This window comes from Typha angustifolia, chromosome 15 (assembly GCF_048772165.1).
Source record: "Typha angustifolia cultivar Huaian chromosome 15, ASM4877216v1, whole genome shotgun sequence".
Taxonomy (NCBI): Eukaryota; Viridiplantae; Streptophyta; class Magnoliopsida; order Poales; family Typhaceae; genus Typha; species Typha angustifolia.
Genome location: NC_133253.1, coordinates 21,291,000 through 21,302,344, shown reverse-complemented (window position 1 = coordinate 21,302,344; position 11,345 = coordinate 21,291,000). Strand labels below are relative to the sequence as shown.

Here is an 11,345-nt window from a genome sequence, read left to right as displayed (position 1 = left end):
CACTTCATTTCTTCCGTCTACTTGTTGCTGGTGTCAAGTCCGCATGCGTCCTTATCAACGAAAGTGATCGACGTCTATCTACCTCGATTATTTTTTTCTTCTTAATTTACGAAGCCATTAATTGGTCAAATCTAGCCTATGATTTCTTTAGAAATGCCACGTCCTATTTTATGAATGTGGCTGAACTTTGCTGGTTATTCTTGCCACCATAATAATTATATTGGACTCCTTAAATGCATCGCTCCTGTGACCGAATAATATTCTGTAAGAATCTATAATATTTATGCCAGTCAAACATATATAGCCTTAATTAAAGATGTCCGAATGTAATAAATATATATATATATATATATCGGGTGTAACTTATCATACTTAAATATGAAAAATATGAGGAGCAAGCCACTCTATTGATTGAAGTTTTCATGATGAACACCGCATTAAGTACTGCTCATCCAACAAATGAAATAGAAAATGCGTACCGGGTTTCTAATCTTCAATTTATACCGTACGTCATTTATATTTTATGTAGATGTACTTTCTTAGCTTAGCTACCTCCATCTAAGACACATCCATCTGTACTACTTGATGAGTTAAATGTCTGCAGTACTGGACGTGAGCAAAAAGATGAGAACGAATCAAGATCAATAGTTCACTCGGAAATATGACTTTATAACATATATATATATATATATATATATATATTATTTGAGCTGAAAGGTCCCTGTTTGATGCATTGATTGGAAATTTTGAACTATTCGTCAGTTGATTGCAACTTGTTAACAACTGGAGAGTTATATCTTCTCGAGTATCTTAATTTCCATGCGTGCTATTAGCAACACCCTAGTAATAGCAATACGTCTATGAGGTTGGTGGGTCTTTTACGAGATGTTTACCAGCCAAGTGGGTCCAGGATGTAGCATTACATCTAATTAATCCATCAATTATTTTGACTGATGCCCATGCTGTGAGAGAAGAGCCATAACATTGACTTTAATAAGAGAATAGTATTCATATACAACTCTTAATTTCATGACAAATAAACACTTTAAGTACTTTCACTTTGAACCCTATACACAATGAACATATATATCTGTATTTACTAATAAGCCTATTCGCACCTTTGACTTGTAAGAATACTTACCAAACAAATAGATAATTACTGTTACACCTTTACTTCACTAATTAAGATAATAAAATCATCTCAAAGACCAGAAGTGAAAGGAACTCCCGAAGCCGGAATCCATGAATTCCCTCCCAAGAAGCTCCCCACGGTGAACCTACCGGCCTCCGATGCGCTCGTTATAACACGGTGTCCCGGCCACGTCACTCTCCGGCTGGTGCCGGCCCCCGAGCCGGTGTTCATGTACTCTCCGTAGTACAAGGTGTTCAAAGCAAAGCTTCCACTCCACTCGAGCCACCCGGCCGGATCGATCACGCTATCGATCGACGTCTTCATCACCACCGTCCTCGAGTACTTCTGCCACGGCCGGCCGAGGTAGCTCTTAACCGAGCCCTGCGACGGCCTGAGGTCCGACGCAGCCGTGATCACCGAGTTGTGGATCGAGATGCCGGTGTTCTCGTTAGGGTCCGTGCGGCCTTGCGCCGTCACGGTGTTCTTCTGGTTGCTTAGAGGCTTTCTTACGTAGATATTGCAGCTCTGGAGAACCACGGCGGCGTCGCCGAAGATGAAGTCGATGGTGCCGTAGACGTCGCAGTTGCGGTAGAACTGGCGCTGGGAGTAGACATAGAGGGTGTCTTGGTAGCCCTTGAAGCTGCACTGGTAGAAGACTGAGAGGTCGGAGCCGGACCGGAGCGCCACCGCCTGGTGCTTCTGCGGCCCAGCCGTGTTCTGGAAGGTCATGCCCCGGGCGATGAAGCCGTCGCCGACGATAGCTAAAACCAAGAGAAAGAGATCAAAATCATGAAAAAAGAAGAATTTTCTTTTTTTTTTAAAAAAAAAATGAAAGAAGTGTAAGACAAATTTTTACAAATAATTCATTTTTACCAACTAGTTGTTATACATCAAAATGAGCATTTAGTTTTTCTTTTATATTAAAGATAATGTCTATTGGGTAGGTCAAAATCACGAGGAATTATTAAGTGACAGAAATGAAAGTATAGATAGAGACTCAATTTCGACCTAATCACAGGAGGATAAATTGTACTTTTCTAAATAAAAATTCTAACGATAAAGACAACGTAATAAGGTAAGTAGTGAAGTTATAGAATTTTAATAGAGTGACGTATAAAGTCGTTAGGTTAGTTATCGTGTGTAACATATTTTAGAGCTCTACTGTTATATACTTCTTCTTTTTTTCTCATAGATAAGAAAGTCATATATTTATATATGAAAGAGATGGTAAGAGGTTTAAAGAACTCACCAAAGGTGGCAGACCTAAAAGTTGTTGAGCCATCCTGTACGTTCTTACTCCCAGTAACAACAGTAGCATCAATTCCATCTCCCACCATCATGAGATTCTTCATCGATTTCGTAATCTCTACATTCTCATTGTAAACACCAGCTTTCACATGTATCACGAATCTCGAGGAGCCGCCCCTCAGCTTCGCCGACGCCGCCACGGCGGCTGAGATGGTCGTGTAGTCGCCGGAGCCGTCTTTCGCCACCACTATATTTGCCTTCACTGACGATGACTGTAGAAGTTTACGGTCGGCGGCCGAGACCCACCTCGGGAAGCCATCGGACAGCAACCGGCGATTATTGCCGGAAACCTTAGCCACTTCCATTGCCTTGTTGACGGCTAATGAGTTGCTAAGCGATTCAGTTATGTTGCTGGCTAGGAAGGGTGATGATAGGAATTGGAAAGGAGAATCGAGATCAAGGAAGCCATTCCTACACGTTTGCTGGTTGGCAATCGCAGCACTCAGCCACGTTTGAGCATCATCACTAGACGTAGAAGAGATGGAGCGGCTAAGTTGGCTAACGGTGTCTTCAGATAACTCTAAGCAATCAAGCCATGCCTGCTTAGTTCGGTCATCAAACGAGCCAAGATCCTTGGCTAAGGCAACCTTATGGCTTAGCATGGCTCGGTCCAAGGTTGCTTGGAGGATCAAGTCACGGAATCCAGTTTGGGTTTTAGATTGGACAAACAAAGGACTACCACTTAGCATCGAGCTACAAACTTGAGGATAAGGAGTTTGGCTACAAGATAGTATTGTGTCACTAGTTCCAACCTTAATGGTCACAAGGAGGCATAGGGCAAAGAGAAGTTGTGGAAGCTTAGCCATATGAAACCTACAATGATTGGAAAACTAACTTTGGATGATTGGAGTGGGAGAGGATTGGATCCTTTATATAGGCCGTGAGACCTACAAATATGACGCGTTCGACGTCATTAACATTGGTTTGGTGGTGTTTGAATATTATCATGCATAGCTACCTATACTAATTGATTGTTTTTGAACTTGGATATTGTGGACTTGTAACTTTTATGCAAATGGATTATCCCGTTGAATTATCCATAGATTTTTGGTGAAGGCCAAAGCATCAAGGGTTTGTAAGATAAGGAGTCATGATCTCATAATTAAGGAGTCATTTGAAATTATCTTGTTTTTCTTGCACACTATGGCTAGGGGGACCATGAAGCAAGTATACCCACCCAATCTATATTAATTGGTACGTCTATTGCGAGGAGACTCGTATACCATGGACTTTTGTTCCAACATGCAATTAGATAAATGCAAACCATGCATGGTCCCATATTGCCACGTACTTGGTCAACATAAAAATAGAACATAGTTTGTATCTTTTTATTCTTATTGGCTTTTTCTCTCATGGTTGGAGAGGATCCAAACCCTTGTACTCTTAAGAATAGGGAATCTAATCGCAACATATTAGAAGTCAAAATAACACTGGAAGAAAAATTCGATTTGCATACCGAAATTTGGTAGAATCAAAAAGCTTAAGCATGTGTATTAGTCCACATTAATTAATACTAAACGAATTCTGATGTCAATTATTGAGAGAAGCATAAACGCAGCAGCACTAATTAAGAGCCTCTGTTACAGTAAATGGGCAAAGAATTAATCCTGTGATCATTTGTACGTAGCTATAACCCGTTTCCACACATGAGGATTTCACAAACTTAATCCATAAGGAGCTAAATCTAATAATTGAGTCTTAACAATGACATGTACTTCTAGTAGATTTGACTTCAAAGTTCATGAACAGCACATTTAATGCACACGTGGATAAGTCTTAGATGGTTAATTATTCTACTTCCTGAAGACCAGATTCATATATTACTTCCAAATCATTTACATGATCTTTTTAATTCACATGTGTGTGTGTGTGTATATATATATCATGGTCTTAGATTCACAGCGGCTACATAGATTTCTTTCAATATGAAGCATTTTAATCAATGCAATTTGGGGGGACAATCCGACGTGTCTACTGGATACAGACAAGATGCACCTGTGAACAACTTGTGAATAATGTTTTTAAGTATAGAAAAGAAAAAAAAACTTGTGAATGATTTGCACTCTCCATCATGCTACCTTGCATCAAATGAGATCCTACACCTAGACACCATGTTGCTTATTTTCATATGAATTCCTATATGTATTTTTTAAGACATATTGATTCTTGAAAAGCTTTTGAAATGTCTCTTATCTTAGTTATTGGTATATTCTTTTTTTTTTGTTAAATAAAATGTGAGTATATATAATGTAATTAATTTTTGACCCATTAAGGATCATTGTATTCTTAGTTTAGAGGAAAAAATTAATTTGAGGGTAAAATAACTTATTTGATATTTTTGCTAACAACAAGAGTATAATATTTTTTTAATAATTTAGGGAGTCAATATGCATAATAAATAAAAATATGATGAGGTGTGTCTAAAATCAAGCAATAGTTCTCTCATTCATTTTTTTTTTTTCACTTGGCTCTAGCTTTGCTAGTATTTGGCGTAGGTTAATTTTAGTGGGTCTCCTCTTTCCTTCCCCCTCCTAAGCATCTCTCTACCTTCTCCATTTTCATGTTGTACTTTTTATAACATTCATCGTTGGCGCAATTTTTTATTGCTTCCTCCTAACTCGTTGCTAACCTCCCCCCTCCCTTGCTACTCATCGTCGATCTCCATCTCGTTCGCAGTTACTTCTACCTCACCATTTTCTGCTAACCATAGTCAACATCTTTCTCTTCAGTTGATATCTTCCTCTTTAAGCCCATCCACCAAGCTGTCAATGATAATCTCACTCTACCTCTGGTCATAGGTGTTAGTTAGGCTCTTAATTTTGCTTCTTGACTTGTTTTTGTATTTTAACTTATTTTTATATTTTCACGATAGCTTTCCATTGAATATTTGGACTCTTCTCTAGCTCTTTAGATATTCACATAGCTGTGTACCTATAACAGTCGGATCACGATGAAACTGTATGTTGATATTAGGTCCTTTGCGTATATATATCTTCTCGATGTATTTTATTGTGTCCTAGGATTTGATATTGTATTTTAATATATTAAGATGCTTACTATTATAAGCAAGTAGAAGACTTGTGGGAAAGGGTGGGTCATTCTATCTCTTCCATTGGGCCGTAGGCAACTATGTCACTCCTAAACTCGGATGAACAATGAGTATATATGCACATATTTTGCTGATGCCAAACTTTAATTTTCTATGGTTCATCTTGGGCCAGAATTTTTCGGCCCACCCTAATGTTACTTACCATCCTTTCTAAGCCCAAAAGAGCCATGCATTATATTTACAGAGCAATTCAGGCCCAAAATTAATACGTAACAATAACTTAGGCATACATTAATCCATGCCAGTTTCTTCTACAACTTTTAACCACGTCAATCAAAGACCATATCTAAAAGGAACACCACAAGCCGGAATCGTACTACCCCTGCTCCAGTATTCATACTACTTTCAATAACACAAACTACTCAAAGCAAAGGTCCCACCCCACCCTTTCGGATCGATTACGCTACCAAAAGAGAGGTCTTTATGAACACTATCCTCGAATATATACTTCTTCCATCGCCGACCAAGATATGTTCTAATACTACTAGGATAAAATATAGGTGGAGATGGAGTCTGTCACAATCATGTGTCGATTTATAAGAAATTGTGGTTTATATGGAAGTATAGTTAGGAAATTATTTCCCATCAAAGTGGTATATATATCTAGAACAAGCTTTGATAGTAAATGTTTCTAAAGACTACGAGAAAGTTTGGTGATGTTCTTAAACTTTAGTGTGAACTAACACAACGGTGAACAAATCGTTTGCTCCTTTTCTTATGCGAGAGTGCAACAATCTCAAAGCGTCACATCTTGGCCTCTCCTATGCAGTGGAGTGCATGTCCATCCACATCTAAAGCCATATTAAGCTTTAGTAAGTAGTAGAAAGAAAAGGTTTGTGGCTCCCAACTCAACGAATCCAATAGAAGAAACCGAGTGCAGTTGGAAAAATGGTATATAACGAGTACACGCCTTATAGTAAAGTAGTTAAGTTATACTTGCTTATGCACCATATATAATATGGTTTAGATGCAACTACTCCTCTCTCCATTCTAATAATGAAACTACTCGGATGCTTCTTGTGTTCCTTTTCTCTTTTTTTGAATGGGAGAAATTTTATAATTGCCACTGTGGAAGCTTCCCTTCTATTAAGATAAAATGTCGTGCAAGAAACCCAGATCATTACATTTAGGATATCTTAGTTCTTCCAGAACTATTAGCATATCTATGCAAGGGAATTAGTCCTGGAAAGGTACCACGTCCAAGTTGAACTGTCCAATTTGTGAACTGTCGAGATATAAATCTAGTGTTGTTGGGCTAAAATATAACTAAAGTTTCGTTAATATATGATTGTTGGAACAGAACCTGCCTGAATTATGCATTAATAACACCTAGGGATAGTTTAATTCCTAAAGCATATAGTCAACTTTAATTTTGCCTAACTAACAGATGAGCACGTTGCATGATAAAAAAAGATCCACTAGTCTATGTAGGAAAAGATACAAGGCCAATCTGGCATTCTTGCTCGCACGACATCATGATTGGGACATGGGACCCCAACTCATGTGATTGATACAAGAGGAGTTATAATAACTATTGGAGTCCTCATCGCTTAATTTTGGTAACATTTTAGCTCATGCATTGATATTCTTCCATCCAGTCCCAGAAGTTGAATACTAGAAGTTCCAATAGAAGCTAATGACGTAAATTTGCAACCAGTTTCCGGACAGAATCAAACAGAAGCGGTACTGCAATTCATATTATTGACATGATCGCCCAAAGAATTAGCTATAATGAAATCTCTCAAGAGTTGAAAAGGAAGAAGATTAGGAATACAGCATAAATAACTTACAAATACACATCGTATATAGACCGAAAACCATGTCGAAGAATCAAGGATTGAAACAACAGTCTTCCAGAACGAATAGAAACCCAAGAATAACAAACAAACCAACCTTTGGACTAACCATCAAAGAATTAAGTACAAATCCATGACGTGGTACTCGGTCAAAATGTCATGCACAGAGCGGTTGTTACGCTGTGGTCGTCGACCCGCGAATCTGCTCAATCCGTACCACGATCTTGTCCATTGACGGACGGCTGTCGGGAAACGAGGTGGTGCATTCCATCGCAATCTGCAGCAGTCGCGACATCTCCTGCAGGTAATTCTGAAAGCTCTCGAGGTCAGCGTCGAACACTTCTGGAGTCCGCCCCTCCCTTACGACTGACTCGGCCCACCTCGGCAGATCGACTGCGTCGTCGTTGACGACGCTGTCTTGTGGTGCTTTGCCGGTGAGGATTTCCAGTAGGAGCACGCCGAAGCTGTAGACATCGGCCTTCTGGGAGACTTTGCGGACGTCGACTACTTCGGGCGCGCGGTAGCCGTGGGTGCGTTGGGGTCGGGAAACAGGACCAGCGAGGTAGGCGAGGCCGTGGTCGGAGACGCGAGCGACGTAGGATTGGGCGAGGAGGATGTTGGAGGACTTGATGTTGCCGTGGGAGAAGTCGGGACCGACGGAGTGGATGTGCTCGAGGCCGCGGGCGGCGGCGAGAGCGATGTTGTATCTCGTGTTCCAATCAAGTGGGGTACGGCCAACTCCTCTGTTCCCTGTAGAATTGACGAAGACAGTGTCATAATTATCTTTATTTCTATTAAATACGAAATTTATTCTTCAGAATTATACGGTAAAAAATGTCAAATTTATTACTCAAAACTTGATGGGATTTTATACTTTAGTCTTTTATATAAAAATTATGGATAGACCTTTTAAATAGAATTGGGATGGGAAAAACTTAAAATAACTTAATAGTATGAAACGAAGAGTTAAGAGAGGAAAGAAATTAAGCTTACCGTGGAGTAAGGAGGAGAGGCTTCCCTTATCGACCAAGTCATAGACAAGAAGCTTCTCATCCCTGCTATAGTAGTAGGCTTGGAGTGGTACCACATTGGGGTGGTTGACAGCGCCGATGGCGGCGGCCCTCTCCTTGAATTCCTTCTCCGGGATATTGACGTCCTTGAGCCGCTTCACCACCACTGCCACTCCCATCTCCAGCATCGCCTTGTACGCCGTCCCAAACGTCCCCTTACCCAGCACCTCCGCCGATGCCCTCAGGAGAGCCTCCAAGTCGTAAACCCTAGGCTCGCTTCCAAAGAACACCAGCTTCTTACCACTGCTCGAAGTCCCCATCGTCGTCGTCACCACCGGCGGCGCCGGTCGCATTGCTGCCGAGACGCGCTGCTGAGGAAGCGGGGGCGGCACCGGATCTTTGCTCGGCGACCCCATATGCGGCACCGCCTTTGAGTACGCCAGCGAGTGGGCCTTGTCTCTCCGCTCCCTCCGCCTGTGGAAGATGGGGAAGATGAAAGCAAGAAGGATCAACAACACGATCACGGATCCGATCACGATCCCCGCGATCCCGCCGGCGGAGATCTTACTATTACTCGTTGCCGGGGAATTCGTCGGCGGCGGAGCCGGAGCCGGAGAGATCTCGTTGGGGCAGAGAGAGAGGGGTTCGCCACAGAGCGACGTGCCGAGGAACGAACTATTCGGGAACCGTCGGAGGCCGGCCGGAATCGAGCCGTTCAGCGGATTGAAGGAAACGTTAAAGGAAGATAGACTACTCGGGAAATTGATGTCAGGGATCGATCCATTGAGTTGGTTGTACTCCAGGTAGAGCGTCCTGAGCTGACCCAGCGACCCCAACTCCATCGGGATCCCGCCGGACAGGAGGTTCCCGGCAAGATTGAGCCGGACGAGTTGCTTGAGCTCGAAGATCACCCGCGGGATCTCGCCGGAGAGGCGATTTTTTTCGAGGTGAAGGCCGCGGAGCTCCGTGCACGAGGCGAGATCCAACGGGAGGGTGCCGGTGAGGTAGTTGAAGCGAAGAGAGATGACTCGGAGCGCCGTTAGGTTTCCGATGGTGCCGGAGGGGATCTCGCCAGAGAGGCTATTCCCGGGGACGCGGAACTCGGTGACGCGGCCTTCATAGCATTTGACGCCCGTCCACGTGCAGGGCGAAGTCGAGATGTTCCATCTCGGCATCCGCGATGAGCCCACGGCCTCTCGGAAGGCGAGAAGTGCGGCGCGGTCGGAGGTTAAGTCCTGTGCTCCGGCGAGGATTGAAGAGAGGAAGAGGAAGAGGAGAGGAAGAAACGACGAGTCCATCGGGCGGTGACCATACGCCATCGCCTGATTACGGAATACTTCTTTGAGCCTTAATCCATGCAACCCTCCGTTCGAGTTCGTCTTGGGAGAAGAAATGAGAAGGAAAGGAGAGGGAATTGTCTGCTTTCAATAAGTTTGGTGGCGTAAAAGAGATGGAAAATATGGAAAGAAGTGACGCTAAGATGGAATTATTTATTATTTATGATATCTAATGCTACAAGGAGAAGGTCAAAAACGAGGCACCGTGAAAGCGGAGGTTGCTACTTGCGCATCAGCGAACAGTGTGAAACTTGTTTCTTTTTCTATCTAATATATACCAACTTATAAACTACAGCTGAGTTAAGTCAAAAGACTCAAACTTGTGAACTATGTAATTATTTCCCTATCTTTTTCTATAATCCAAGACCATTTGTTACTACCTTTTCTACTGTCCAGTCCACCGTACGCAGTACAAGCGTGAAGGCAAAGTTACGGGGTTAATACTGCATCCGACCGTGTCTAAACCAAACATTCTGCCTTTTGGCATGGAGAACCCGTCATGTGGCGACCTTTTACTGGGTCGGGATATATACCTGGAAGTACAACTCTCGATTAGGACCGTGCAAGAGCTCGCATGATATCCTGGCCGTCGGATGGACGTGGTAGAGTCGAGCATCTGATGTGGTGGACTTTGGAAACGGTAGGGGCGTCTGACTTTTGAATTGATTCGGTTGGACCCACCACCGCACCCACGACTAGAAGAATTCTAAAGAAAAGTGGAAGACGTGTCACCAACTCTTAATTAATTTATTTATTTATTTATTTTGATAAGATGTCACCAGCTTTTTGGTTGACGAGAGGGGGGCATGGAACGCGTGGGCCCACAGATCCTACAAGCGGTGTGCCGGCTTCGACGGCGGTGCCGAATCGTATTATTGTGACTTTATTTTCGGCTATACGATGGGCCGACTCGATCAAAACCACTATTGGAGGTGCTTAAATAATTCCTCTCTAAGCACCCAGTTAATTAATTTCAATGTACTTCAAAACAAAGGTTGACTATATCAAATTTGGCTCTTTTAAGTGTCGCAGTTTATATATTTATTTTCGCGAGCATAGCAAAGTTTGAATTTAAGTATCCCATTTTGGCTCGATAATGTTTAAGCTTTTGTGAAGATTGAACTGGTTAATGTAATAAAAAAATCTTAGTTATTTAAATCGGACTGCAGAGCGGTGAATCAATTAACAAATGAGTTTGATTTTATTATCAAATTCGGCTGCTCATTTTCTTAACCAAAAATTTCTAATTATCTTTAATATTTAATTAAAAGTGTAATTAAGATATAATTTAATGTGCTTAAACTTAAATTTTCGTTAAAAAAACTGTTCCATAATGAAAAGCATACAGCTTTATAGACTTTTTTTTTCAGTTTTAAAATAATTCTACATTAATTAGCAACCTAATTGAGTGACTACTCACCGACGATTGAACTAATAACCCAATGATCTACGTAAACTCTCCTACAGTCCTATAGCAACAGAACTTTTATTTTGTGATCGACTTCATTCACATCAAGTAAACGTGTTGATTCTTTAGGATATAGAATTTGATCATTTGATTTTGATAGGTAGAGATCTGGTTGTATGTAGGTTGGCAGTGACAGGAACTTTTTGTGTGGCCTACCACTACCACTGGTCTTCTGGGTGTTGAAT

At 41.8% G+C, this 11,345-nt stretch overlaps 2 protein-coding genes across 2 annotated transcripts; both read right to left on the bottom strand.

The window, feature by feature from the left end:
* Positions 1 to 963: 963 nt before the first annotated feature.
* On the bottom strand, positions 964 to 3,269 carry LOC140777145 (pectinesterase-like). The gene is made up of 2 exons (XM_073121066.1): positions 2,382 to 3,269; positions 964 to 1,893 (listed from the first exon to the last, which is right to left on the bottom strand). The coding sequence occupies exons 1-2, from the start codon at positions 3,244 to 3,246 to the stop codon at positions 1,202 to 1,204; spliced, it is 1,557 nt and encodes a 518-aa protein (XP_072977167.1). The 5' UTR covers positions 3,247 to 3,269; the 3' UTR covers positions 964 to 1,201.
* Positions 3,270 to 7,271: 4,002 nt separating this feature from the next.
* On the bottom strand, positions 7,272 to 9,811 carry LOC140778446 (probable inactive receptor kinase At1g48480). Its single transcript, XM_073123163.1, has 2 exons — positions 8,339 to 9,811; positions 7,272 to 8,095 (listed from the first exon to the last, which is right to left on the bottom strand). The coding sequence occupies exons 1-2, from the start codon at positions 9,672 to 9,674 to the stop codon at positions 7,521 to 7,523; spliced, it is 1,911 nt and encodes a 636-aa protein (XP_072979264.1). The 5' UTR covers positions 9,675 to 9,811; the 3' UTR covers positions 7,272 to 7,520.
* Between the last annotated feature and the right edge of the window lie 1,534 nt (positions 9,812 to 11,345).